This window comes from Pseudorca crassidens, chromosome X (assembly GCF_039906515.1).
Source record: "Pseudorca crassidens isolate mPseCra1 chromosome X, mPseCra1.hap1, whole genome shotgun sequence".
Taxonomy (NCBI): Eukaryota; Metazoa; Chordata; class Mammalia; order Artiodactyla; family Delphinidae; genus Pseudorca; species Pseudorca crassidens.
The window spans coordinates 87,325,769-87,353,287 of NC_090317.1; the positions used below are offsets into that span (position 1 = coordinate 87,325,769).

General features: G+C 39.6%; 1 protein-coding gene across 12 annotated transcripts in view; it reads left to right on the forward strand.

Moving 5' to 3' along the window:
• Window positions 1-27,519, forward strand: part of HUWE1 (HECT, UBA and WWE domain containing E3 ubiquitin protein ligase 1) — a 143,359-nt gene that overhangs the window by 74,386 nt on the left and 41,454 nt on the right. For 11 of the 12 annotated variants that reach the window (XM_067723113.1, XM_067723112.1, XM_067723123.1 and 8 more), the window contains 19 exons: window positions 217-274; window positions 1,283-1,459; window positions 4,974-5,219; window positions 6,363-6,496; window positions 7,261-7,355; window positions 13,044-13,235; window positions 15,800-16,016; window positions 16,608-16,730; window positions 17,501-17,738; window positions 18,133-18,363; window positions 19,648-19,770; window positions 20,232-20,327; window positions 20,896-21,165; window positions 22,392-22,544; window positions 24,047-24,174; window positions 24,400-24,481; window positions 25,163-25,339; window positions 25,809-25,968; window positions 26,239-26,597. In XM_067723113.1, the coding sequence (XP_067579214.1) occupies window positions 217-274; window positions 1,283-1,459; window positions 4,974-5,219; window positions 6,363-6,496; window positions 7,261-7,355; window positions 13,044-13,235; window positions 15,800-16,016; window positions 16,608-16,730; window positions 17,501-17,738; window positions 18,133-18,363; window positions 19,648-19,770; window positions 20,232-20,327; window positions 20,896-21,165; window positions 22,392-22,544; window positions 24,047-24,174; window positions 24,400-24,481; window positions 25,163-25,339; window positions 25,809-25,968; window positions 26,239-26,597 (3,259 nt within the window). The remainder of the gene's footprint in view (window positions 1-216; window positions 275-1,282; window positions 1,460-4,973; window positions 5,220-6,362; window positions 6,497-7,260; window positions 7,356-13,043; window positions 13,236-15,799; window positions 16,017-16,607; window positions 16,731-17,500; window positions 17,739-18,132; window positions 18,364-19,647; window positions 19,771-20,231; window positions 20,328-20,895; window positions 21,166-22,391; window positions 22,545-24,046; window positions 24,175-24,399; window positions 24,482-25,162; window positions 25,340-25,808; window positions 25,969-26,238; window positions 26,598-27,519) is intronic. The other variant, XM_067723119.1, reaches the window with a different exon arrangement.

Here is a 27,519-nt window from a genome sequence, read left to right on the forward strand (position 1 = left end):
TGTGCTCTCAACCTACTCAGGCTAGGAAAGCTACCTTCAGAATTGATTTCAGCTCTTTTCTTTTTCCTTCTTTTTTTTTTTTCTGTGCTATATACTAAAGGCTATAAGTCTAACTGAGAGAAAGGACTAGAATTTCACGGTTTCCTTTTCTTCGCTTTGTTCTCTTGCATTGGTATTGTGAATTTCTGTGAAACTCACTCTTTTCTCCCTTAACAGGGTTGTTGGTACAGAGGAACGTATTCCTATTCCCCTCATGGATTACATCCTTAATGTGGTAAGATTAATGGTAGGGCAATCTGAGTAAAGGTGTGTGCTCTTCTGGAAAATGTGTGGGGTTACCAAATAGTCTGATGACTTGTGTTTATTTTCACTGGGGCCCTTCAAGTGCAGAGAGCAGCGGGAAAAGATGTATAAACCTTGTTCTGTGTGATTTGCCAAAAATTAGCTAACAGTTCCTTTTTTAATATTCCCAATTTTCTGTTCATTCCCCTTTGGAATCCAAACAGGAGGAGAATGGGCTTTGTTAGACCAGTCCAGTATTATGTTCTTTGAGTGCATCCCAGCATATTTTTTTCCCGTTACTTGCCATTTTTTCCCATTAACTTCTCTTTTACCAATAATAATAATAATAATAATAATGTGGTGTTTTCTTTTAACTTCTGTGTGTCTCACAGGAAAAAAGGAAGAGTTTGAATTTTCCCAGAGTTATTTACCTATAAGGGGAAGCCCATTTAGCATTTGTTCTAGCCCAGTAAGCACTTCCAGACTTCCAGAGATGGTTTCTCTTTTGCCTGTGTGTTTGTTTCCCGTATTTTACTTTCTTACCCTTACAAAATGCTCTGTTTAGTCTGAATCACTTCCAGAGTTCTAGGTTTCATTTGCATTATGAGCACATTTGAAGAAAAGTATCCGTGATGTTTGCTTCTAGGGGAGAGGCAACACATTATCTTTAAGAATCACTAAATGAGCAAATTAAGAAATTAGACCTGATTCTGCCACTAATTCATGGTGTGGCCCTGAGCAAGTCATTTAACCTCTCTGTGCTTCTCAGATTATGTGACTTTAGGTGTGGCTGAAAAGATACATTGGGAAGAAGTTGTAATTCCTTATTTTCTGGATGTTTAGGGGTCATTTCATATACCTATTACTGCTTACCTGAGGTTTTGATATTCTAGAAAATACTGATTTCATGACTATAAGGTTACCCCTGTCCTAATTCCAAGCTGGCATTTTAGTTCCAAGTGTCAGGCTCTAACTTTTTTTTTTAATTTTTATTACCTAGATGAAATTTGTGGAATCTATTCTGAGCAACAATACAACCGATGACCACTGCCAGGAATTTGTGAATCAGAAAGGACTCTTGCCTTTGGTTACCATTTTGGGTCTTCCCAATCTGCCCATTGACTTTCCCACATCTGCAGCCTGTCAGGCTGTTGCAGGTGTCTGCAAATCCATATTGGTAAGAAGCATCTGGCCGAATATTTTCATTTCTTTTAGAAATCAATTTTGCAATACTTCTGTATACGTGTTTTTACTGTGGTCTCCCCTTCAACTAAAACATAATGAAGAAATTGGCGGTTATGTACTGTAAGTGGATTTTGTGACTAATAATAGTGTGCTACGTTATTTCTCATTGAAAAGTCAAAGTGTTTGTTCTTTGTTCCTGAGTTTGGTATATAGTTCTAACATATGAGTTTTTTGGAAGGGAAAATAAATCTGCAAGAAAGCTTTGGAAGTGGGTTTTAACACAGTCTGGTTTGTTTAGCCATGTATTTTTTTTTCCTTTCTCAGGCTTGATAGTTGTGTATTTTAAGCATGATTGACCTGTAGTTCATTGCTCAAATTTTGCCCAAAAATGAAGTTGCTTTATTTAAGTAGTGGTAAAAGAGATATAACATGATATTTACCGCTTTAACCATTTTTGAGTGTATAGTTTAATAGTGTTTAGTACATCACATTGTTGTGAAACCCATCTCCAGAACTCTCTTCCTCTTGTAAAACTGAAATTCTGCACCCATTAAACAACAACTTTCAATTCCCCTCTCCCTACCAGCCCCTGGTAACCACCATTCTACTTTCTGTCTGAATTTTGACTGTTCGAGGTATGTCATGTAAGTTGAATTCATGAAGTACTTGTCTTTCTATGACTGGCTTAATTTGCTTAGCATTTTCTCAAGATTCATCCATGTTGTAGCATATGTCAGAATTTTCTTCCTGTTTTAAGGCTGAATAGTCCAGTGTATGTTTAAACTGCATTTTGTTTATCCATCCATTCATTCATTGATAGACATTTTGGTTGCTTCCACTTCTTATGAATAGTGCTGCTACGAACATGGGTGTGTTCTCCAGACCCTGCTTTTTTGTATGGTGAAAACACTTAAGGTCTACTCTCTTAGCAAATTTCTAGTATATAATACAGTATTATTAATTATAGTCACCACGCTATACATTAGATCCCCAGAACTTTTTCATCTTATAACTGAAAGTTTATACCCTTTGACCAACATCTCTGCAACTTCCCCCAGCCCCTGGCAACCACCGTTCTACTCTCTGGTTCTGAGTTTGACTTGAAAGTGAAATCATACTCAAGACTCTGCTTTCAGATATTTTGGTTATCTACCCAGAAGTAGGATTTACTAGATCATTTGGTAGTTCTGTTTTTAATTTTTTGAGGAACTGCTATACTGTATTATTCACAACATCTCTACCATTTCACATTCCAACCAGCAAAGCACAAGGGTTGATTTCTATGCGTCCTCACCAATACTTGTTATTTTCTAGTTTTTTCATACTAGCCAACCTAATGGGTGTGATATGAGATCTCGTGGTTTTCGTTTGCATTTCTCTGTTGATTAGCGATGTTGAGCATCTTTTCATGTGCCTGTTGGCCATCTGTATGTCTTCTTTAGAAAAATGTCTGTTCAGGGCCTTTGCCCATTTTTTTTTTTTCCGGAACAGTACATTTTATTTGACAACAAACTCCCCAGTTTGTCTCAGTTGTGACAAATAGATGGCTTTAGATTGCTTTTTTGGTGGTCACCCATGCTGAACAAGATTTTTCAATCTTCCAAACAACCAAGGCTCAGAGATTCTGCGTATCACTTCAGTTCACAAATCCAAGTGTGTCCTCCATTCATTGGAGCATTTTGGCATAGATTCCCTTTGAGGTAGAAGGGTAGAGATGAAGCCGTTCCTCCAAGTTTAAAGAGGTAAGGTGTTGCTGGCTGGTGCTTCTCAGAAGGCTGGCACATCTGTGTGTTTCTTGCCTAATTCTTCTCATTGGCCTGGAGCCTCTCTTCACTCTTCTCTAGATAGCCTGGCACTATTTTTTCCCCTCAATTGCCTGATGCTTTCCTTCTCTCATCAGCCTAGAGCTTCTGAGGAAAAGGGAGAGCCCATTTTTTAATAGGGTTGTCTGTTTTTGTTGTTGAGTTGTAAGAATCCTTAATATATTTTGGATATTAATCCCTTATCAGATAAATTATTTGCAGTTTATTTTCTCCCATTCCATGAGTTGCTTTTCACTCTGTTGATAGTGTCATTTGATGTGAAAAAAAGGTTTTAATTTTGATGAAGTCCAGTTTGTTTTTTGTGGGGGGTTTTTTGTTGTTTAGTTTTTGCTTTTTACTTTTCATTGCCTGTGCTTTTCATGTCATAACTAAGAAATCACTGCCAAATCCGGTGTCGTGCAGCTTTTATCCTATGGCTTTTTCTAGGTATTTTATAGTTTTAGCTCTTATATTTAGGTCTTTGATCTACTTTGAGTTAATTTTTTGTATGGTGTAAGGTAAGGTTCAGTTTCATTCTTTTGCATGTGGGTATCTAGTTTTCCCAACACTATTTGTTGAAAAGATTGTCCTTTCCCTATTGTACCCTTGTTTTGGCAACCGTGTCAAAAATCATTTGACCATATATGCAAGGGTTTATTTTGGGGCTCTCTGTTCTGTTGGTGTTGATGTCTGTCTTTATGCCAGTACTACACTTTTGATTACTGTAGCTTTGTGGTAAGTTTGCAAATCTGGGGATGTGAGACCTCTAACTTTGTTCTCTTTTAAGATAGCTATATCTATTTGGGGTCCCTAGAGATTCTGTATGAATTTTAAGAGAGATATTTCTGTTTGTGCAAAAAAGCCATTGGGATTTCTGTAGGAATTGGATTAAATCTGTGAAGCTTATTTATTAGCTGAGTTGTGCAATGATAAGTAATTTCTGCTAAAAATCAGAAATCCAATTTCTTGCGGACTTGGAAAGATCCATAATTGTGACATCTGCATTTGATATTTTATTCTGCTTTCCTTTTTGCAAATATTTAATTAAGTGCTATTTATGAGAGAGAGGGGGGAAAGGGCTGCTCCATCTTTATCCTACCTGTAAGATACCGTGTGAGGGTGGATAGATTTATTTAAAGCCATAGGAAAAGCACATAAGTTCTCCTATCTTTGAATGGCAAGTGATAGTGTTCACTGTCAAGATTTTTCTTCCTACTCAGAAAGAAATTGCAGGGGCCATATAATCCTTGAGTTGTCTCCAAAATAAAATGCCTAGCTGATGCCTATCCTAGAATTGTCTCTCTTATTGTGGTAAGAAAAAAACATTTGTAATAGTGGTTCATTTCCATGCTTTGGAACCTTGCCTAATAACATTGCTCCCTGTTGTGCAAAATTTGGAATTAATCTTACAGCATGGAGTCCTTGCTGTAACAGTAGTCCAGTTTGGCCATCACAATCTTTTAAATTTGATTGGCCTACCACCTTTGAAAGCCTCTCATTCAAGAGAAGTAATGTGTTGCTCTAAAAGGCGTTTAGGTATGTCATACCTTCGTTCATGTTTTGGCTTCACCATTTACCAGGTGCAAGACCATGGCCAGGTCTGAAATTTGTGAGACTTGTCTTCCACTTCTTTCACTGTGACTATTAAGACATGCATATGAAGTTCATTGTACATTAATGCTGTAATTATTCTTCTTATTTCAGACACTGTCACATGAACCCAAAGTCCTTCAGGAGGGTCTCCTTCAGTTGGACTCCATTCTTTCCTCCTTGGAGCCCTTACACCGCCCAATAGAATCCCCTGGGGGCTCAGTGTTGTTGCGAGAACTGGCTTGTGCTGGCAATGTCGCTGATGCTACCCTCTCAGCTCAAGCCACACCTCTACTGCATGCGCTCACTGCTGCCCACGCCTACATCATGATGTTTGTTCATACTTGTAGAGTTGGACAGGTAAGAATTATGTTGGCTTAAAGTCGGTAAAATACCTAGGGTATATACGTGGCATCTTAGTGTACTTAGAAGCAGTTCTACGTAGGCGAGCTGCTGGAAGAACAGTTTTAGGGTGAGTTCTTTTGGGTGGATGACTTAAATTTATGCTTCAAGTTGCTGTCTAGTTTCACTTCCCCTTAGTATTTTTTTCATTGGAAGTTGGGTGACCATATAACTTGTTTTGTGAACTGGACCTTCTTGAGAGTGAAAGAGATTGAGATAAATACAGGTATTAATAGATCTGTATCATCCATATAGGCCTTAGGGATGTATAGTCACTCCTTTTAGCAGACGAGGCTCAATTGGATGCTCATCTGACCGTATTACTTCCTAATCTTTCTACAAATGCCTGTAGGCTTGATAATAAGATGGCAAGAAGGAAATGTGACCACAGAACATTTAAGTTAATGGTGATTAACAGATTACTAAAGATTTCCTAAATATCAAACCTTATGTTTGCACTCCATGTGAGGATCCTCTTATGGTTCCAGAAAGTTGAAGTTTGGGGGCGGGGGGGGTTTGTTTATTTGTTTTTTGAGTGCTCACAGTTTTGCCACCCTTAGTTGTCAAGTAATCAAGTCTAAAGATTATTGGTGTCGTATTTTTAGCAGCCCTGTTTTATGCTGTTGAGCTAGGAGTGTGTTCTTTGGATCAAATTAAGTGAAAAGCACAATTATAAACTATTTAGAAAATAATTAAATTACACAGAAAAGCTTTAGGGACTGATTTGATTGATTGATTGAAATAAAGAAATAAACAGGAAATAACAAGCCCCCTCACCATCTAAAAAAATTAGTAAGCTGCCAATGAGTCTATAAAACTGTTTCTTCCATTTAGAAGAACAGAGTTGCCTGTGACTCCTGTTTTTCACTTTACAAAGAAGAAATGAGAAGGGATGTTAGAGACATATTGTAAATATTGTACAAGAATACCCTCTGGAACTATGATCTCTTAAGTGTGGAAATTTTGATGAAGTACACAACTCTGAGAATAGTAAGGAAGGAAAAGTAGAATCCCTTATCCCTTGTAAATAACTAAAAGTTGATTTTGAATATAAATGTTCAGAGGGCATCCCAAAGATCACCTTTTTTACTTTGGCTACAGAGTGAAATTCGTTCCATCTCCGTAAACCAGTGGGGCTCTCAGTTGGGTCTGAGTGTTCTGAGCAAGCTGAGCCAGTTATACTGTTCCCTGGTGTGGGAAAGCACTGTCCTTCTCTCCCTGTGTACCCCAAACAGGTAAGGAAATGGTCATCTCTTTTACTATCTCTGTTGTCTTTGCTAACAGAAAAACTAAGCTTAGTGAGCCTGGGGTAATACTTTGGTCAAGGATAGAAAGGTAAAGAGTTCAGAGGCCTCCTTGTCTGTCTTAGTTCATTCGGGCTGCTATAACAAAATCCACAGATTGGGTCCTTATAAACAACAGAAATTTATTGCTCAGAGTTCTGGAGGCTGGAAGTCTGCATGGTTGGGTGAGGGCTGTCTTCCACATTGCAGACTTCTCATTGTATTCTCACATGGCAAAAGGGACTAGGAATCTCTCTGGAGCCTCTTTTATAAGGCAGTAGTTCCATTCATGAGGGTTCTACTCTTAAGACTTAAGCACCTACCAAAGGCCTTACTACTAATACATCTCATCAGACATTAGGATTTCAGCATTTGAATTTTGAGGAGACACACATTTAACCAATAGCATTGTCCTTCCCACTTATAAGCCAAAGGACTTCCTTACAAATGTGTCATCTTTGACCTGATATCTCAATTATGCTGTGTCAGCATGGTGGGTGTTTACAGTTTGGTCCTGTTGTTAGCCAGATATAAAGAGTTGAGTTGGAAACCTGTTGAGTACTACCTCAGGAATTCCGTCATTGCAGATGTTTTATTAGGTTAACTTACCTGCTATAGGAGGGGGATAGTGTCAGCCAAGCAGGTCAGAGACCAAGCACAATATTAAAAAGATGAGTTATCAGAGGTTTTTTTGCTCACTGTTTCTCTTCTTGCAGCCTGCCATCTGGGTGTGAATTTGGTCAGGCGGACATGCAGAAACTGGTTCCAAAGGATGAGAAGGCAGGTACGACCCAGGGCGGAAAAAGATCAGGTAACTCCAAGAAACTAAAATCCTAGCCATTAATTCTCTTAAGTTCTGTCTGTCTCTGTCTTTATAGGTCTATCATCTGTAGTCTTCAGTTTTTTCCATTCATTAATTTTTAATTATTTATTTTAAAATTAAACTATTTTCAGTTATTTTTTCTATTAAAAAAATACATACCCACAATGATAAAAATTAGAAAATGTAGTAGAAAGAAGAATCACCGATATTTATACCACAAAAAATATTTTGGAAATATCTGCTAATCTTTTTCCCTGAAGGTATGTTTTATTAACATAGTTGTGATTATCTTAGACGTAATATTTTACAGGTCTCTTTTCACTTAATATTAAGTGCCATGTAAAGGTACCATGAATTAACCATTCCCTGTTAAGTTTCTAATGTACTATTTTGAAAACTGAACATCTTTATATGTAGTTTTTTTGAGAATGTAAGATTGATTCTTAGAAATTACAGTAACAAAGATTATAGTGGGTCTTTAATTTTTTGTATGCTTATTTTTCAGAAGCTTAATTTCTTACGTTAAAATGGTAAATGACTATTCTAAGTGGCTGTGGAGCACTTTAGACCCACACTGTCCAATATGGTAGCCACCAGCCACGTGTAATGTGGCTATTTTACATTACTACTTGTAATGTGGCTAATACAACTAAAAAACTGAATTTTCTTTCTTCTTTGCTCCCTCGCTCTCCCTCCTTCCTTCCTCTTGTCCTTGTGCGTGCTGCCTCACACTCCCCCCCACCTCCACCCACCACCCACCCCTGTCTGTCTGTCTCTCTCTCTTTTTCTCTCTCTCCCCTCTTGTTAAGTGGAGGGTGTTATGGGTTGAATTGTGTGCCCGCCCCCAAAAATTATATGTTGGAGTACTAACCCCCAGCACCTCATAATGTGACCTTATTTGGAAACAGGGTTGTTGAAGATGTAGTTAAGATGAAGTCATAGGTTGGATGGAGAAAACTGAATTTTTATTAATTTTTGTTGTTGTTGTTTGGGGTTTTTGTTTGTTTTTTGCGGTACGCGGGCCTCTCACTGCTGTGGCCTCTCCCATTGTGGAGCACAGGCTCCGGGTGCGCAGGCTCAGCGGCCATGGCTCACGGGCCCAGCCGCTCCACGGCATGTGGGATCTTCCCGGACCAGGGCACGAACCCGTGTCCCCTGCATCGGTAGGCGGACTCTCAACCACTGCGCCACCAGGGAAGCCCCTATTAATTTAAATATAACAACTATTAACTCTATTCAGTTGTTGGAGGACTTTTAAGTATGTTTGGAAAACTTGGGTATGTGAATCTTTTTTTCCCCAGTAAATTATATGAAATATAAATATAGATCGATTAATGAAAACTTAATGTCTGTATTGAGATGCTCTGTAAGCATAACACTGATACCTGTTTTTTTAAATACTTAATTTAAAAATGTATGCTCAGTCATTTTTATATTTGATTACATGTTAAAATAATTTTATTATATTGGGTTAAATGTATTAAAAATTATAGCTGTTTTTTACTTTTTAAGTGGTTACTAGAGATTTTTTAATTACATATGTGGTTCACATTATATTTCTCTTGGACAGTGCCGTTTTATAAAATAGCTTTTATGTTATATTACAATAGAAGTTGCAAAATGCAGTAAGCAGAAATTACATTGGGTGGGCCAAAGAGTGCCTTCGTTTTTTGTTTTAAGTAAAAATACAAGACACATTTTTCATTTTCACCAAGAACTTTTTTGAACAACGTATGCACCCTTTTGTTCCACTACCTTCTGCCATTTTTCATGCAACTTCATAATTCCATCTTCCCAAAACTTTTTATCTCTTTGAGCAAAGAACTTGTTCCAGGTGCCTTTTACAGTCTTCCAGGGAATTGAAATTTTTTACATTAAGAGGATTTTGTAAAGACCGAAATAAATGGAAATCCGAAGGTGCAATGTCTGGTGAATAGGGCAGATGAATCAGAACTTCCCAGCCAAGCTGTAACAGTTTTTACCTGGTCATCAAAGAAACATATGGTCTTGGATTACATTGATGGAAGATTATGCGTTTTCTGTTGACTAATTCTGGACACTTTTCGTCGAGTACCGCTTTCAGTTGGTCTAATTGGGAGGAGTACTTGTTGGAATCAATCATTTGGTTTTCCAGAAGGAGCTCATAATAGAGCACTCCCTTCCAGTCCCACCATATACACATCACCTTCTTTGGATGAAGACCGGTATTTGGTGTGGTTGGTGGTGGTTCATTTCGCTTGCCCCCACGATCTCTTCCGTCCCACATTACTGTACAATATCCACTTTCATTGCCCGTCACAATTTGTTTAAAAATGGAACATTTTTGTTACGTTTAAGTAGAGAATCACATGCAGAAATACAGTCAAGAATTGTTTTTTTTCGCTTAACTTACGTGGAACCCAAACATCAAAGCGATTCACATAAACAGGCTGGTGCAAAAATGAATGTCAGTGCTTGATTTGGATATTTTGAGTATGTTGGCTATCTCCCGCGTGGTATAACGTTGATTGTTCTCAACTAATATCTCGGTTTGATCGCTGTCAACTTCAACTGGTCTGCCCGACAGTGGAGCACCATCCAGTGAGAAATCTCCAACATGAAACTTCGCAAACCACTTTTGACACATTCAGTCAGTCACAGCACCTTCTCCATACACCGCACAAATCGTTTTGTGCATTTCAGTTGCGTTTTTACATTTCTTGAAATAATAAAGCATAATATGCTGAAAATGTTGCTTTTTTTCCCCCTCCCATCTTCAGTATTAAAATGGCTACACAGAAATTCACCAATTTTGATAAGTCTCTTTTTAAATGTGTGCTGATATGACAGCTGTCACATAAAATCTAACAAAATTGTTTTGAAGGAAGTTAAAGACAACTAAGTGCTACTGGAGCCATCTTATGGGAAAAAACGAACGAACCTTTTGGCCCACCCAATACAATCTTCTGACCGTAATGCAGCAAACCTAAAATTAATAAAAGTAGCTTTTCTAGAAAGTTTTTTTCTCCTATACTCTGCATCAAGGAGAAAATGAATTTGATAAATTATTAAGAAAACAGTGAAGATAATTCTGTGTATAAAAACCTATCACAGAGATAAACCCATGCACATATGGTCACCTTATCTTTGATAAAGGAGGCAAGAATATACAATGGAGAAAAGACAGTCTCTTCAATAAGTGGTGCTGGGAAAACTGGATAGCTACATGGAGAAGAATGGAATTAGAACACTCCCTAAGACCATACACAAAAATAAACTCAAAATGGATTAAAGACCTAAATGAAAGGCCAGACACTATAAAACTCTTAGAGGAAAACATAGGCAGAACACTCTATGACATAAATCACAGCAAGATCCTTTTTGACCCCACCTCCTATGAGAAATGGAAATAAAAATAACCAAATGGGACCTAATGAAACTTAAAAGCTTTTGCATAGCAAAGGAGAACCATAAACAAGATGAAAAGACAACCCTCAGAATAGGAGAAAATATTTGCAAACGAAGCAACTGACAAAGGATTAATCTCCAAAATATACAAGCAGCTCATGCAGCTCAATATCCAGAAAACAAATAACCCAATCCAAAAATGGGCAGAAGACCTAAATAGACATTTCTCCAAAGAAGATACACAGATTGCCAACAAACACATGCAAGAATGCTCATTAATCATTAGAGAAATGCAAATCAAAATTACAATGAGGTATCACCTCATACCAGTCAGAATGGCCATCATCAGAAAATCTACAAACAGGGCTTCCCTGGTGGTGCAGTGGTTGAGAGTCCGCCTGCCGATGCAGGGGACGTGGGTTCGTGCCCCGGTCCGGGAAGATCCCACATGCCGCGGAGTGGCTGGGCCCGTGAGCCATGGCCGCTGAGCCTGTGCGTCTTGAGCCTGTGCTCCGCAATGGGAGAGGCCACAACAGTGAGAGGCCCGCGTACCACAAAAAAAAAAAAAAATACTACAAACAATAAATGCTGGAGAGGGTGTGGAGAAAAGGGAACCCTCTTGCAATGTTGGTGGGAATGTAAACTGATACAGCCACTATAGAGAACAGTATGGAGGTTCCTTAAAAAACTAAAAATAGAACTACCATATGACCCAGCAATCCTACTACTGGGCATATACCTTGAGAAAACCATAATTCAAAAAGAGTCACGTACCACAGTGTTCATTGCAGCTCTATTTACAATAGCCAGGACATGGAAGCAACCTAAGTGTCCATCGACAGATGAATGGATAAAGAAGATGTGGCACATATATACAATGGAATATTACTCAGCCATGAAAAGAAATGAAACTGAGTTATTTGTAGTGAGGTGGATGGACCTAGAGACTGTCATACAGAGTGAAGTAAGTCAGAAAGAGCAAAACAAATACCGTATGCTAACACATATATATAGAATCTAAAAAAAAATGGTCTTGAAGAACCTAGGGACAGGACAGGAATAAAGACACTGACATAGAGAATGGGCTTGAGGACACGGGGAGGGGGAAGGGTAAGCTGGGATGAACTGAGAGAGCGGCATTGACATATACGCACTACCAAATAGATAGCTAGTGGGAAGCAGCCGCATAGCACAGGGAGATCAGCTTGGTGGTTTGTGACCACCTAGAGGCGTGGGATAGGGAGGGTGGGAGGGAGGGAGACACAAGAGGGAAGAGATATGGGAACATATGTATATGTATAACTGATTCACTTTGTTATAAAGCAGAAACTTACACACCATTGTAAAGCAATTATACTCCAATAAAGATGTTAGAAAAAAGGTATGCTTAAAAATTGTATTGAGATTGCTAAAGATAGAGAAAATGATAAGGAACTAATAAAAAAAGCAGACATAAGTTTTGAAACAACAAATAAGGATTTATATGACAGCTAATTATTGTATTGTGGAGGAAGGGGACAGAATTAATAAAATATACACGAAAATGGATGAAACCAAATGTTAGAATCACAAATTTTGTCAGAGTCTTAAATATACCAACTTTAAGTCAAGGAAAGAATAAAATAATTTACTAAAAACCAAGAACGAAATTAGACTCGCAGTCAAAGAATTGCCTTGCATAACAATTTAGATACATTTTTTCCCAGCAGTTTCTTTCACACATTTAACAAAGGTGTCTTCATTTCCACATAGTTTTTCCAGAATATTACACAGAAAATTTGATGTGTTTTATAGTTTGCCTAATGCTGATTCTTAGGTCAAGAGCACACGCCCCCCCCCCAGAAAAGACTCATCTCACATTCATATACAAAAATCTTAAATTCTAAGAAATATATTTCTCCAGTGGTAATCTGTGATGTCCAAATTGAGTTTATTAACGAGCTCTAAAATTCTAGCAGGGTGTGCGCCTTGAGTGCATGGGGTCACCACACACACTGTAGTTTATGTGAAGTTTCTGGGTCATGCAGTGTGCCTACAGTCTTCCAAGGTAGTCCTTGAAAGTTAAGACTTTTAACATGCTCTCATTGGAAGATGTCAGTGTTAGCTACTTAGAAGGACTCCAGGGAAAGAAGTACAGTTTTGTGGTTTTTTCTTTTCAGATTTAGGAAGTTGTGGACACTTAAAGAGTAACAAGCACTATAGATAGCTCTTTCTTTGGACTCTTCAGAACAAGGAACCAGGTGAGTGCTGGCTCAACATGGTCTTATTGCTCCCCTCTTATGTCTACAGATGGGGAACAGGATGGAACCACTGGAAGTATGGATGCTTCTACCCAGGGCTTGTTGGAAGGCATTGGGCTTGATGGTGACACGCTGGCTCCTATGGAGACAGATGAACCTACTGCTTCAGACTCTAAGGGCAAATCTAAAATTACACCTGCCATGGCTGCCAGAATCAAGCAAATCAAGCCGTTATTGTCAGGTGAGTGATTCTCTTCCTTCTGCTCCCTTTTAGAGCCTGGTATGGCTGTATTGTTTCTTTTAAGGAAGTTTTAAACTTGGTGGCTCATTTTCAGGTGTCTGCCATGTGACAGGCTCTGTACTAACTGTTAGGGATACAGAGATGAGAGAATCGCTTTCTGAAAGCCAAGTCTACCCCTCCTTTTCTTCCTGCTCACTCTTCTACTACTGCAAATAACCTCTGCTCCTACCGTTTCCCTGAAATGTCTCACCAAGGTATCTGTAACCTCCTTGTTGCTAAGTCCATTGGATACTTTTCAGTCCACTTCTCACTTTTCCGCAGCATGATGGTTGACCTATCACCTCCTTCTCAAAATACTCCTTTCTTGGCTTTTGTGGTATTAATATTAAGCCCTCCTGCTTTCCTGTTACCTGTCTGGCTACTGCACTCAGTCTCCTTTTCCTTTCTCTGTCCCTCAGATGTAGCTGGCAAGTGACATAGTTGATCTGTGTTGTAGTAGTTACTTTGCCAGCTCTGTGGAGACTACAGTAATATGATGCAAGACCACATTAAAGATGTGCACTGGGGACTTCCCTGGCGGTCCAGTGGTTGAGACTCTGCACTTCCACTGTGGGGGGTGCAGGTTCAATCCCTGGTCAGGGAACTAGGATTCCGCGTGCTGTGTGGTACAACCAAAACAGTGAATAAAGATGTGCACTGATCTGTCTTTGCCATCTTTTGCCCCTTAATGTAAAATCAGTGGGGAGCCTATTTTCTATGTTCTGTACCTCTACCAATTTTGTACATTTGCCACTTTCTGACACCTTAATGTGAAGGAAAATGTAGACAACTCCTGGGAATTGGGGGCTCTGCCCAAAAGCAAGCAAAACTTGGCCTTTGGTGTTTCCATTTGTTACTTTAAACCCCCTTGAATTTTATGTTCTGTTTTAACTTGTTTAATTCTGCTCCTTTGTTTTAATTTGAAAGTCTACTGCCACTTTCCCCAAATTGAAGGAAAACTGACCATCCAAGAAGATGCTAATGTTTATCTCCCCTTTCTTTGTTAGACCTCTGTGACCTTGGCACATTCTGGGGTTTCTGTGTGGGCCCAGCCCATGCTTTTGATGTCTGTTTCTCTGTGGTTACTGGCCTTTTGTTTTTCTCTTTTATCCTTGCTGACTACCTTTGAGCCACTTTGCTGTCTGTTCACCTGAAAACGGTGGTGGAAAAGTACAAACTTAATGTGTACATGCATTAGGCTTTCAGAGTCTAGGCCCACGCAACCTCCAGCCAGGCAGTGCGAGTATCTGTAGCCTGATCCCTCATTAGGATTGGGAGATCCTAATTTGGGTGGATTGGGAAAAAGAAGAGACCTGTTCCTTTCTTCTTATGCTGTATATCTCAGAGCTTACTGAGTTTTTGGGGTACGATATGTGGCACCAGTTCAAGTAGAGCCTATTTGTTTACAGTGGGTTCATATATACATGTATATAATTAAGAGATGTGCTTTGATTCAGACCTGAATCGTGATGAAATAATGTTTATTTCAGGCATTCTGTGACAGCGTTTTCATTTGTGATTTTAAGAGTAATAAATATTCACTATAGAAAAAGTACAGAGAAATGTTTTAAGGAAAGCAAGGAAATTACCCAAATATAATGTGTTTAGATATATTTTCTTTCCCTTTTTCTGTACATCTCCTTTACATGTTTATATTTGGATTCTGCTTTTTTTTTCTTCTTTTTTTTCTTTTTTTCGTTACGCGGGCCTCTCACTGTTGTGGCCTCTCCCGTTGCGGAGCACAGGCTCCGGACACGCAGGCTCAGCAGCCATGGCTCACGGGCCCAGCCTCTCCGCGGCATGTGGGATCTTCCCGGACCAGGGCACGAACCCATGTCCCCTGCATCGGCAGGCGGACTCTCAACCACTGCGCCACCAGGGAAGCCCCAGGATTCTGCTTTTTTGGTTCAGCAGTATATACCAAAAAGCATCCTACAAAGATGAAAATTTTAAATACTTGTAATCTACCTAACACCTTACAAGATTTTTATAAGAAGACCGCTTTTTAAGTTTTTATGCTTTTCCTAACAATCTTTTTTCCTTTGGGGACCATACATTTAATGTTGTGATGAGACGTTACTAGTATATTACAGATGTTCTTTTCTGGTCTAAGTTGTTAGCATTTTTGCCATTTTTAAAGTTCTCTGTAGGCATTTTAAGTGACTCCATAATTCAATACATAGATATATCATTTACTTAATAAGTTCATATTGTGTATTGCTTTCTACAAAGGTGGTTTCAGTTTATATCTCCTAACAGTGTGAGTGCTTATCTTGTTTGTCTTTCATATTTATTATATATTGAATGCCAACATACTTCTCTGTCTCCTGCCTTCAAAAGAGGCATTTATTCCCTGTGGAGCTTCCTTTTCAGATATCATATGTAGAGACAAGTCCAGGTGTTCCATAGAATGTTTGAGTGGGAGGGAGTAGTCAGTCATTAAAATGTATTAACAGTAATGTGTCTGTTATAATGAAACCATTCTGAAAGTACTATACAGCCTTATTCTGACTTTTGGGTTCCAGCTTCCTCTAGATTAGGCAGAGCACTGGCTGAGCTATTTGGACTCCTTGTTAAACTTTGTGTGGGGTCTCCTGTCCGCCAGAGAAGGAGCCATCATGCTGCCAGCACCACCACAGCACCAACACCCGCTGCTCGATCAACGGCCTCAGCCCTCACTAAGCTCCTCACAAAGGGCTTATCTTGGCAGCCTCCACCATATACACCTACTCCACGCTTCAGGTGAGGTTCCGCTTGAGATGCAGAATCTAATTGGTTCCTTCTCCACTTGAATGTAGAGTGAGCCACTGAATTAGAGGACTTGGAGGTCCCTTGTTTTACTCTTAAATGTGTACCCCAAATACTGTTTAAGCTACTTGTTTTGGTTCTGCCTAGTCTAAGATATAGAAATTTTAAAAGCATTTGTAATCAAACTGCATTCCAATAACCTCGTATTTACTAGTAGGTGGGAACTGTCACCCTTTTTTGCCTTAGAAATTTTTTTTTTTTTTTTTTGCGGTACGCGGGCCTCTCTCTGTTGTGGCCTCTCCTGTTGCGGAGCGGACGCTCAGGCTCAGCGGCCATGGCTCACGGGCCCAGCCACTCCGCGGCATGTGGGATCTTCCCGGACCAGGGCACGAACCCGTGTCCCCTGCATCGGCAGGCGGACTCTCAACCACTGCGCCACCAGGGAAGCCCTGCCTTAGAAATTTTAATATCCAAACTAGTCACCCAGTGCAATATTAAATTTTACTTTTGACTTTTACTTGAATTTCCCATCGCTTCTGTGTCTGCCTCAGAGAAGGTTAACTTTTTGCTTTTTCCCTCTTCCAGGCTGACATTCTTCATCTGTTCAGTTGGTTTTACATCCCCAATGCTGTTTGATGAGAGGAAGTATCCCTACCACCTCATGCTGCAGAAATTTCTCTGCTCTGGAGGCCACAATGCTCTTTTTGAGTAAGGATCATGTTGCTTTACAGAGAAGCATTGTTTGGAGTTTGGTCTTTTCTGTGTGCCTTAGCAGCCCACAACTTTCTAAGCCACCTATCCTGTGACAGTGAGATACATAGAGACAGCCATTGGGTATACCCTTTCACGTTTCAGGAACTAACTGTATGTATCTCCATCTTCCTGGAAGGTGTGATTCAGCCTGTCCTAGGAATGTTTGTAAGGGTCTCTGTTTTTCTTCATTTGGCTTGTAATGTCTGGTACATATTTTTCTAATAGACTTGTCCTTTGCTGCTGTTTCTCTGAATATGATCATTTTTCTGCTTCTTTTGATCAGAAGATTCTAAGCTAAGTTTCACTTTGGGGTTTTTGTTTGTTTTGGCTTTAAAAGTAAAGCTAGAAGTGGTAGTAATTTTGCCATATATGTGTATAACAAATATATGTCAATAATATATCAATAAAGCTGGAATAAAAACCCAAATAAAAGGTAAAGCTCTGTATTCAACATCTTGTAATTACCTATAAGGAAAAAGAAGTTTTTATATATATATATAACTGAATTGCTGTATACCAGAAACTAACACAACATTGTAAACCAGCTATACTTAAAGTAAAAAAAAGCGGGGGGGGGGGGGTAAAGCTAATAAATGTTGGACAGACTGGAAGCAATAGCTCCAAGAGGAGGGACTGGGAAGCTTTCGAATGTGTCCCTTTCTCTCCCCATCCCCAATCTAAAATACTAATATTCTATCTCTATACTTTCTCTTATTTGAATTTAGAACATTCAATTGGGCTCTGTCCATGGGAGGCAAAGTTCCTGTTGCAGAGGGATTAGAACATTCAGACTTACCTGATGGCACAGGAGAATTCCTAGATGCCTGGCTAATGCTGGTGGAAAAGATGGTGAATCCCACCACGGTGCTTGAATCTCCACATTCACTGCCTGCCAAATTGCCTGGAGGTGTTCAGAACTTTCCACAATTCAGTGCCCTCCGCTTCCTTGTGGTAACTCAGAAAGTGAGTAGTTAGCATTCTAAAACCAAGAGCAATTTCTCATGCCAACTGGGTAGCTCCCACTCTGTTTTGTCCTCCTTAGTGAAATAACTCGATTCGGTAGAGAACCACTGGCTCCTACTCCCAGATAGGGCTGCCTTGCAGAATGGGATAGAGACCACTTGATAATTTTCTGTGGTGTAAACATTTGAACTGTAAACTTCAGATTGGTACTTCCAGGTTGGGTTAAATGCCCCTTCTCTGTACTTCCTTGGGCCCCCCCAACCTCAGTATTGCCTAGGATTTTGTTGTTGGCACTGACTGTGGAAGGACCGTCTCATAAGTCTTTGACTTATTCTTCCTGGGGTTTTGAATTGAGACAAAATGATCTTTACACAGCCTTTCAAATGACTTACAGGCAGCCTTTACTTGCATCAAGAACCTGTGGAACCGGAAACCCTTGAAGGTGTATGGTGGGCGAATGGCTGAGTCCATGCTGGCCATCCTGTGCCACATCCTCCGAGGAGAACCTGTCATTCGAGAGAGACTGAGCAAGGAGAAGGAGGGGTCTCGAGGAGAAGAGGATACAGGACAAGAGGAAGGTGGCTCCCGCCGGGAACCTCAAGTCAACCAGCAACAACTACAACAGGTGGGGTTCTGGCCTCACACTCCAGGATCAAGACTTTGCCCCGGAGAGTATACTGCTTGTGGGGTTTCTAAGTTTCTTAATGCCTGGTCCTGTTAGGGGATAGGTTTAAATTTGTTCCCTCTTTTACTCTTTATTTTTTTCTCTTGAGAAAGCTGGAGAATAGTTTCAATACTCCTAATAGGTAAAAGATTTGTGTCCTCCCAAGCATATTGTTTAGTATTGGAAGTCTTTTACATATTCTCAGTAGGCTGTGGTTGCCATGTTCTTTGGAGGCAAACTGTCCTCAGCTACTTTCTCATTAATCTATAAAGAGAAGGGATATTGTGGCCCAAATTTATTTTCCATCAAGAGCTTTCGGAAACCTTAGTCACCTACAAAACTTTTGTTTTCATTTTTAAATTTTAAAATATTGGAGGCTAGAAGTGTGTGGGGGGGTGCACTTAGATCCTCACATTTCAGTCTCAAACAGCATTTAGCATACTCCTCTTGCAATTTGTGTGTATGTATATGTGTTCTCTTTATATCTAGAGTCCTGTTCAAACATGTCTTCTATATGTACATGCAACTTTTTTTATTATAATAGTTAAAAGTGCTCACTTAAAGAAAAGTTAGAAATATAGCAAAATACGTTTTAAAGGCATTCTTAATATCACCACACAGAATAGTCATGTCCTTTTTTTCATCACTTAGTTCTATGCCTAATTTTTACATAGTAACATCATACAGTATGTAGGCTTATACTGCTGTCGTTAAGAAAATGGGTCTTTTTTACTTCTTAATCATTCTTTTACTGCTGGATATGTTGATTTTCTTATTATTTGATGTTGTAAAGCTGTGATGTATAGTTTCTTTTTCTACAAATTTTTCTATGCATCTCATGATTATTTCCTAGTTGTAGATTTCCTGGGTCAGTTTTTCAGGCTCTTGTTCTGTTGCCAGTTTGTCTTTAAGAAAAGTGGGACCCAGTTTTGCTTCTGTGTGTGAGTCTCAGTCTTTGAATTAGAATAATCTTCCTAATGATAATAACCATCTAGGTGAATTTTCCTAAAGGATGGAACTGAGAATCACCTTGGCTCCTTGCCTCAATGTGTAGCTCTGTGTAAATAGTATGGAGGCACCAGGCAGAAAGGATCATTCATGTTATCTAACTGCCTTACCTTATAAATGTTCTCAGTTCATATGAAGTTAGGAAAACTTGTTTACATCTTAAAAGGATTCCTCTTTTTAAAATGCAGTTGGATTTCTCTTTTACCATGGTTCTGAGATCCTGCCTTCTTTTTGTAGCTCATGGACATGGGCTTCACAAGAGAACATGCCATGGAGGCCCTGTTGAACACCAGCACCATGGAGCAGGCCACAGAGTACCTTCTAACCCACCCTCCCCCGATCATGGGAGGAGTTGTTCGGGTGAGTTGGCTCAGGGGCTCTAATCTTTCATGGCATTGGTTTGGCTGCTGATGTGCTTTACTTCTCCGTGCCGAAATTTTCTTTGTATGCTAACTCTAATAGCTCTAGAATATAAGGAGCAGAAGCTTTCTGTCTCCTAGTCATGCAAATTACTGGACTTTGCAGAGGAACTCTTAAATTATGCATAATCAGAAAGTAATAGGAAGGCTCTCTTTTGTGAGATGCCAAATAGGTGGTCACATTGAAGCTCCTTTCCTATATTTAATTTTGTTGTGATTTTTCCCTCTCGTTCTCATAAGTGACCAGGTAAGCCTAATTGAGTTTGACTCTAGAGAGCAGCATTCAGAGCCCCTTCTCTTCCTCTCTAAAGCTTGAACACAGGATGTCTGGTTCCTTATGAGTTGTGTGTGTAGTTCCTTGGAGTGTGTGTAGTTGCTGGAATTTCTGTTGTTGCTCTTTAGGATCTGAGTATGTCTGAAGAGGACCAGATGATGAGAGCAATTGCCATGTCTCTGGGACAGGATATCCCAATGGATCAAAGGGCAGAGTCACCTGAGGTAACTAGGAAACGGGGCTTCCAAGAGGGTCTGACACATTAATCTTAGTATTTCTATGAACATTCTGCTACTACTGCAGAGTAATTGGTCGAATTAAAGTGTAAACAAAGACATGTGTGAATACTCATTCATCCCAACCTTGCCATCAGTAATCTACATTACATTGACCTGAAGCTTTAAGTGAAACAGATGAAGCATTAATATTTATTGTCAAATAAGAGGCCCAAAATGTCCTTGGTAGTACCCAGTAGGCCAAACTTGGCTGTCTTTATTACCTAGGAATCTAGGTAATAATTACTTTAGTTTACCATACCTGCAGAGAATGCAGCACAATGTCTACCAATGCTATTTGTGGGGGGTGATGTAGGATGATGCACATAAGTTGCCAGTGCTTTGAGGATTGGAGGTGTCCTTCGCCTGTCTTGCCTTAGCCTGTGTGGCTGCCCTCATACTCATTGCCACACTCTAACGAATGTATCACCTGCTTGAGGAGAAGGTAGAGAATATTCATATGGTAGGGCAGATACATTTTTAGAGTCTTCTCACTTTCTTCCTTCCCTGCCTCCAGGAAGTTGCTTGCCGGAAGGAGGAGGAGGAACGGAAAGCTCGGGAAAAGCAGGAAGAGGAAGAGGCTAAATGTCTAGAGAAGTTCCAGGATGCTGATCCATTGGAGCAAGATGAACTCCACACTTTCACAGATACCATGTTGCCAGGCTGCTTTCACCTTCTTGATGAGCTCCCAGACACAGTGTACCGGGTGTGTGATCTGATCATGACTGCAATCAAACGTAATGGAGCAGACTATCGAGACATGATTCTGAAGCAAGTAGTCAATCAGGTAAGTTCTCCAGGGGCCAGAAGAGGGGAGTATGTAAAATGGTTTTCCTGCCATCTATCAAAACCTGGTTTCTTTTTTTATTTTTTTAATCAGTATCTTTGCATTTTATCTGATATGGATGTATTCTTTCTTTGAATTCTGTAGATCTAGTAATCTAGCTCTTTCTTGAGTGTTTTCCTGCAAAACATGAATTAACTGCTTCACACACAAAATATCTTTGAAAGAAAAAAACAAAGCTCTCTTTTTCTAGGTATCTCTTCTTAGATTCATCTAAAATGTCAAAAATGTCTCTCACTCTTGAGCCAAGTTAGGCCCCCTGGCCTAAATAAATGTTTTTCCCTCTCCTCCTATGCAACAACCATTTTGACAGATGAGTCCCCATCCTAATGAGTAGTTGTGACCTATTGTCTTTTTTTAAGCAGTGTTTTTCCTCATTATGAAATTAATGTATGCTAGTTGTTGAAGTAGAATAAGAAATAAATTACCCTAAATTCCCACATAGCCAGTTAGCATTTTGGTTTTATTTCCTTTACTATTTTTTATGATTTATGTATTTAAATCATTGGAATCTTGTTTTATATATTTTTTTAAGTTTAGAGACAGAGGAAGAAAGTAAGTATTGTATGTAAACATAGCTTTAGTGTATGGAAACATCACAAGAGTAAAAGGCAAACTGAATAAACCTTTTTTCTTCCCCCCACAAGATATGACCAATGTTTAGTTATCTTTAATCTATATTAAGAGCTTATAGAAGTGATTTTAAGCAAACTAAAACCTTAATAGACAAGAGCAATTACATAAAATTCATTACAAGAAATTTTTAACATGCATACTAAAGCAAGACCAATGTTTCTAACTGGGATTTTTGTTTTCTGTTTTTAATGATAATTCTGGGGCGGGTGTAGTGAAAGATTTTAAGTTGGTAGAACCTTTGTGGGATTGACTCTATATATGCACCAGAAAATTTTTAAAAATATTCATTTTCTTTAACTTCTAATTTAGACTTCTTGTAATCTAGCCTAAGAAAATAATTTTTTAGAGGCGCTCCTTTAGTAGCATACATCTTTTGATACAGACACCCTATAGTAAATATGTTCATATTTACCCCCCTCCTTCAGTGAATGTATTAGAGTGGAGGGAGTATTTTACAAGGTTGAGAATGTTTTGACATACCTCATCATACTCAATCTACAGTTCTTGACTTGGCCACTTTTCTGCTTTCCTAGGTGTGGGAAGCTGCTGATGTATTGATCAAAGCCGCTCTTCCCCTGACAACGAGTGACACAAAAACAGTGTCAGAGTGGATCAGTCAGATGGCCACCCTGCCCCAGGCCTCCAATTTGGCTACTAGAATCTTGCTTTTAACACTGCTTTTTGAGGTAAGATTTAGACCTTTTGGTCCTTGTGATTCATTCATCAAAGAATCATCAAACACTTACCATTTGAGACATTGAAGAAGGTAGAGAGAAATGTAGGACATGTCTGCATTTCATAGCCTACAGCTTCTAATAGACTTTAATGTACACAATTAAGTACAAAATACAGCATTCTATGCCACGTGAATGGCATAAACAGTTTTATCTGAGTTCGGGGGGGGGGGCAGTATGCATCACTTCTGGATAATGAGAGAAGGGCTTCTCAGAACAAATGTTAATTGAATTGGGTCTTAGAGGATTGGGGGATGGGGTGTAATTATAAGACAGTACTTAGAATGACTATTAGCAGTTAAGTTGTGGAATATTTTTGGCTTCTCTGAGGAAAACAAGCAGCCAAAAAGAATGGGGTAGGATGTGGAAATTTGGTAATAGGTGTCAGATAGAATCTGACTCTTCTTTCCTACCTGGTCAGTCAGCAGATTATTTGAGGTAAAGCATGGCTTGGCCAGGACATGTTCTTGTTCCAGCCATCATAGGAATTAGGAGGCACCTAACCTTGAACAAGTGATTCTTCATTCTTAGCTTATCATGTTTAATGGTAAAACCTGGATTTAATGGAGTAAACCCTTATAGCAACTCAGGAGTTAAGTCCAATATATGTGTCAGTCTGTGTGTCTACAGTCTCAGGGCTTTCCTTTGTGATAAAAGTGGTGATTCTTATTATATAGCACTTGTGAATAGATACTTGTGGGAAATGTTGCAAAGTACTGAATGCTGGGGGTCCCCCAAAACATTACAATATAAAGAAATCACTCATGAGCCCCCCTTTTTTATAAACTCACAAATGACAGCCTAATATTTTTCTTCTAGTCTTTTTTTCTGTACATTTAAACAGTTGGGATCAGAGTATTTAGAAAGTTTTGTATTCTTTTCTCTCAGTATTATGTTACAAATATTCTCCCACGTCATGTATATATTATTCCATTTTTTTGATGTCCCCTAGTTTAAATAACTACCTATTGTCAGCCATTTAAATTACTTCCAGTGATTTCCTGTTACATCAGTAACACTTTATGTAGCCCTTGTAAGGGGAACCATTAAGTATGTTGCTGTGTTTAATTATTCCATCTTCCTTGGAAGGTTATAAAGGTTCTCTGTAAATCAGAAGCTTTTCAACTAGTGTAGGTACCAGTTCTTAATGATATTAATGATGCTAGTAACAGTTTCCATATTAAGCACATACTAATGTACCAGCCACTGTTTTGGCACAGTGTATCACAATTACCTTGGAGATAGAAATTATTCCCTTTGACCCTTGAGGAAACCAAGGCCTAGAGAATTTAAGTAACTAATCTCGGACCACATAGCTGGTAAGTGGTGGAAATGGAATTTGAATTCAACCAATTCTATTAGCGTTCGCTCTTATGTTCTATACCATGCTAATCCTTGATACTGAGTAGAAGCTGGTATTTGTTTTATTTTTTTTCCTTTGATTAATCAATCAGGAGTTGAAGCTACCTTGTGCTTGGGTGGTTGAATCTAGTGGCATCCTTAATGTCCTAATCAAACTCTTGGAAGTGGTTCAGCCCTGCCTACAGGCCGCCAAGGAACAAAAGGAAGTCCAGACCCCAAAGTGAGTGACCCTGTAATCTCTCTTGTTTTCATTTCTATTGCCCTGGGGATTTGGGCCCTCAAGCTTAGGGCTTGAATCAGGGAGTTTTCTGGGTCATGTACGGGCCAAATCTTGGATACCTTTTGTGGTTTGAAAATTGTGAGGTACCTGATGAAATCAAGATAAATTTTCCCATGTTGTGCAGGTTTCTGGCTTGCCCAGAGTAAATCATTTCTCCTGTTTTAGGTGGATCACCCCAGTGTTGCTTCTGATTGATTTCTATGAAAAGACAGCCATCTCCTCAAAAAGGAGAGCCCAAATGACTAAGGTACGTAATATGGTGTATGTGGTGAGCAGAACAGCTCAGCTTCTTGAGGCAAGAATAGACCAGAAGAGAATATGGGATAGTGGTAAAAAAAAAAAATGTAAAGCTCTCTGATCAAGGCATAAATCTCTTGAGGGATCTTGATAGCTAGAGTTTTCTTTTGAATTGGGAGTTAGAATTTTTTTTTTTTTTTATGGAGCTGCTGGCTAAAGGGTCTAAGAACTTACCCTGGAAGTAAATGTTAAAGAAGTGTTCTGTCTCCAGAGGAGGAGTGGCTCTTCTTTTATGTGAAGGACTGAGTGTGCAAGGATTCCTCCAAAAGCAAGTGCTCCTTATACGCAAATTATATACGCCACATCATCTTAGTACCTTCCCAGAAACAGAAGTTTTGCGCCAGTACATCTAAAATGTTTACCTTTTGTGGAAAATAGTTGGAAACAAAAGGAAAGCAGAGCATCACAGGATAAGGGTATTTATAGAGTGTTTTGTGCCTATGGAGAGGCTTAGGAATGCGAGGGTTAAGGTATATAAAAACTTCTCTCTTGGTTTGCAAAACATTTAAAATGTCCAATATATTTCTTTTTCTTGGGTTCGCTTTAGCAATGAACACTGATGAAATTACTATTTCTTCTAACAATCAACCTTGTAAGGAAGTACAATGAAACTTTGTGTTCTTGTATTTAGTACCTACAGTCCAACAACAACAACTGGCGCTGGTTTGATGACCGCTCTGGACGTTGGTGTAGTTACAGTGCAAGCAACAATAGCACTATTGATTCCGCCTGGAAATCTGGAGAGACAAGTGTGCGTTTCACAGCAGGCCGAAGAAGATACACTGTCCAGTTCACTACAATGGTGCAGGTACATGCTCACTCAATGCCATAAACTTGGTTGAAAAGAGGGGAAGGTGCTGAGTATGCCTTTCCGTTTGCTTCTTCCTGAACCAGCAGTCCTGTTATAAGAACAGTATTACCACTCCTAAATGGGGTATAGTTTTCAGAGAACTGAGTCTTCTTACAGCCATGTGTTAGGCCATGAGTCTGTGGCAATTTGATACTGTCCCACCCGGAAATGATTTTAAGTGTTCAGTCAAGGATTAGGGAGTGGTTGGGGATGGAGTCTGCTCTATTGGAAAGTTTATAATTTGCTGTAGGGTCTTGTGTATGCCACTTTTCTTCTGAGGACCTTCAGGCTTTCTCTCTGTAAATGATAGGGGTGGGATAAATTGCCAGGGTTCCTTCCTGTTACAGCATTTTGCTACAGAGTTCCAGCTCTCCCACCCCCCTTACAATTCTTTTTTCAGTAGAGATGTTTTTGCTTGAATTCCTAGGTTAATGAGGAAACAGGGAACCGGCGCCCGGTGATGCTGACACTCCTGAGGGTACCACGGCTGAATAAAAATTCTAAAAACAGCAATGGGCAAGAACTAGAGAAGACATTGGAAGAAAGCAAAGAAATGGATATCAAACGTAAAGAAAATAAAGCCAATGGTATGTATTTGTAGTTGTGAATCTTTCAAGGAGTGTCTTACACAAAGCTAGTGTGCCTTTATGGCTTAAATTCTGGCCAGATTTCATCATGAGTGATTTCTTATCCATCAGATTGCTTGGTGACTTAAAGATACACAGTCCTCTTTATGTGCCTTTTCATCTGGTCTTTGAATTGGTATTTGGTCTGTTTCTCTTAATAGGACCTTAAGAGGGAGAGGATGGGAGGAAATGTCAAGTTAACTGTCTGAACACTTACTTTCCCATTTATAGATACCCCCTTGGCCCTAGACAGTACAAATACTGAAAAGGAGACAAGCCTGGAAGAAACAAAAATTGGGGAGATCCTGATCCAGGGCCTGACAGAGGATATGGTGACTGTTTTAATCCGGGCCTGTGTGAGCATGCTAGGGGTCCCTGTGGACCCAGACACTTTGCATGCCACCCTTCGCCTCTGCCTGAGGCTCACCCGAGACCACAAATATGCCATGATGTTTGCAGAGCTGAAGAGTACCCGCATGATCTTGAATTTGACCCAGAGTTCAGGCTTCAATGGGTTTACTCCCCTGGTCACCCTTCTCTTAAGACACATTATTGAGGACCCCTGCACCCTCCGCCATACCATGGAAAAGGTGAGTTTTTCTGGTGTCCGATGCTGGTTTAGCTTTACATAATACCTTTGTTCTCCTTGCTCTCAGAGCAGATAGACTTCCGATTCTTCATCAAGTATATATAGCTAGGTGTTACAGATGATATGCTCTGCCCAGCAAAATTTCCCAACTGTGTGCTCAGGTGCTTGCTTAGGTATGGTAGGTCACTCATTATCCCATTGAGTGACATTTAAAAGGTACTAGAAAATACATTTTTTACCCTTAAATTTACTATAGTGATAGCTCTTATCTAGAAAGTCCTCTCTAGCAATATAGGTTTCTTGAACCAAAACTTTTTTTTTAACATCTTTATTGGAGTATAATTGCTTTACAATGGTGTGTTAGTTTCTGCTTTATAACAAAGTGAATCAGCTATACATATATCCCCATATCGCTTCCCTCTTGCCTCTCCCTCCCTCCCACCCTCCCTATCCCACCCCTCTAGGTGGTCACAAAGCACTGAGCTGATCTCCCTGTGCAATGTGGCTGCTTCCCACTAGCTACCTATTTTACATTTGGTAGTGTATATATGTCCATGCCACTCTCTCACTTCATCCCAGCTTACCCTTCCCACTCCCCGTGTCCTCCAAAACTTGTTAATAAGGAACTAGGATACCCTCTACCAAGTTCATGTTTTAAAGGTCATTCTCTTATAGGAGTACTTCACCCAAGAGCCTGTTTTCCAAACGTTGTGTTTTGGGGTTGTAAAAGTACAGTTGACTCTTGAATAACACAGGTTTGAATTGCACAGTTCCACTTATATGTAGATTTTTTTTTCCAATAGTAAACACTATAGTACTACCACAATCCACAGTGGGTTGAATCCACAGATAAAGAACCTCAGATGTGGAGGGCCACTGTAAGTTATTCGTGGATTTTCGACAGCATGGAGGGTTGGTACCCC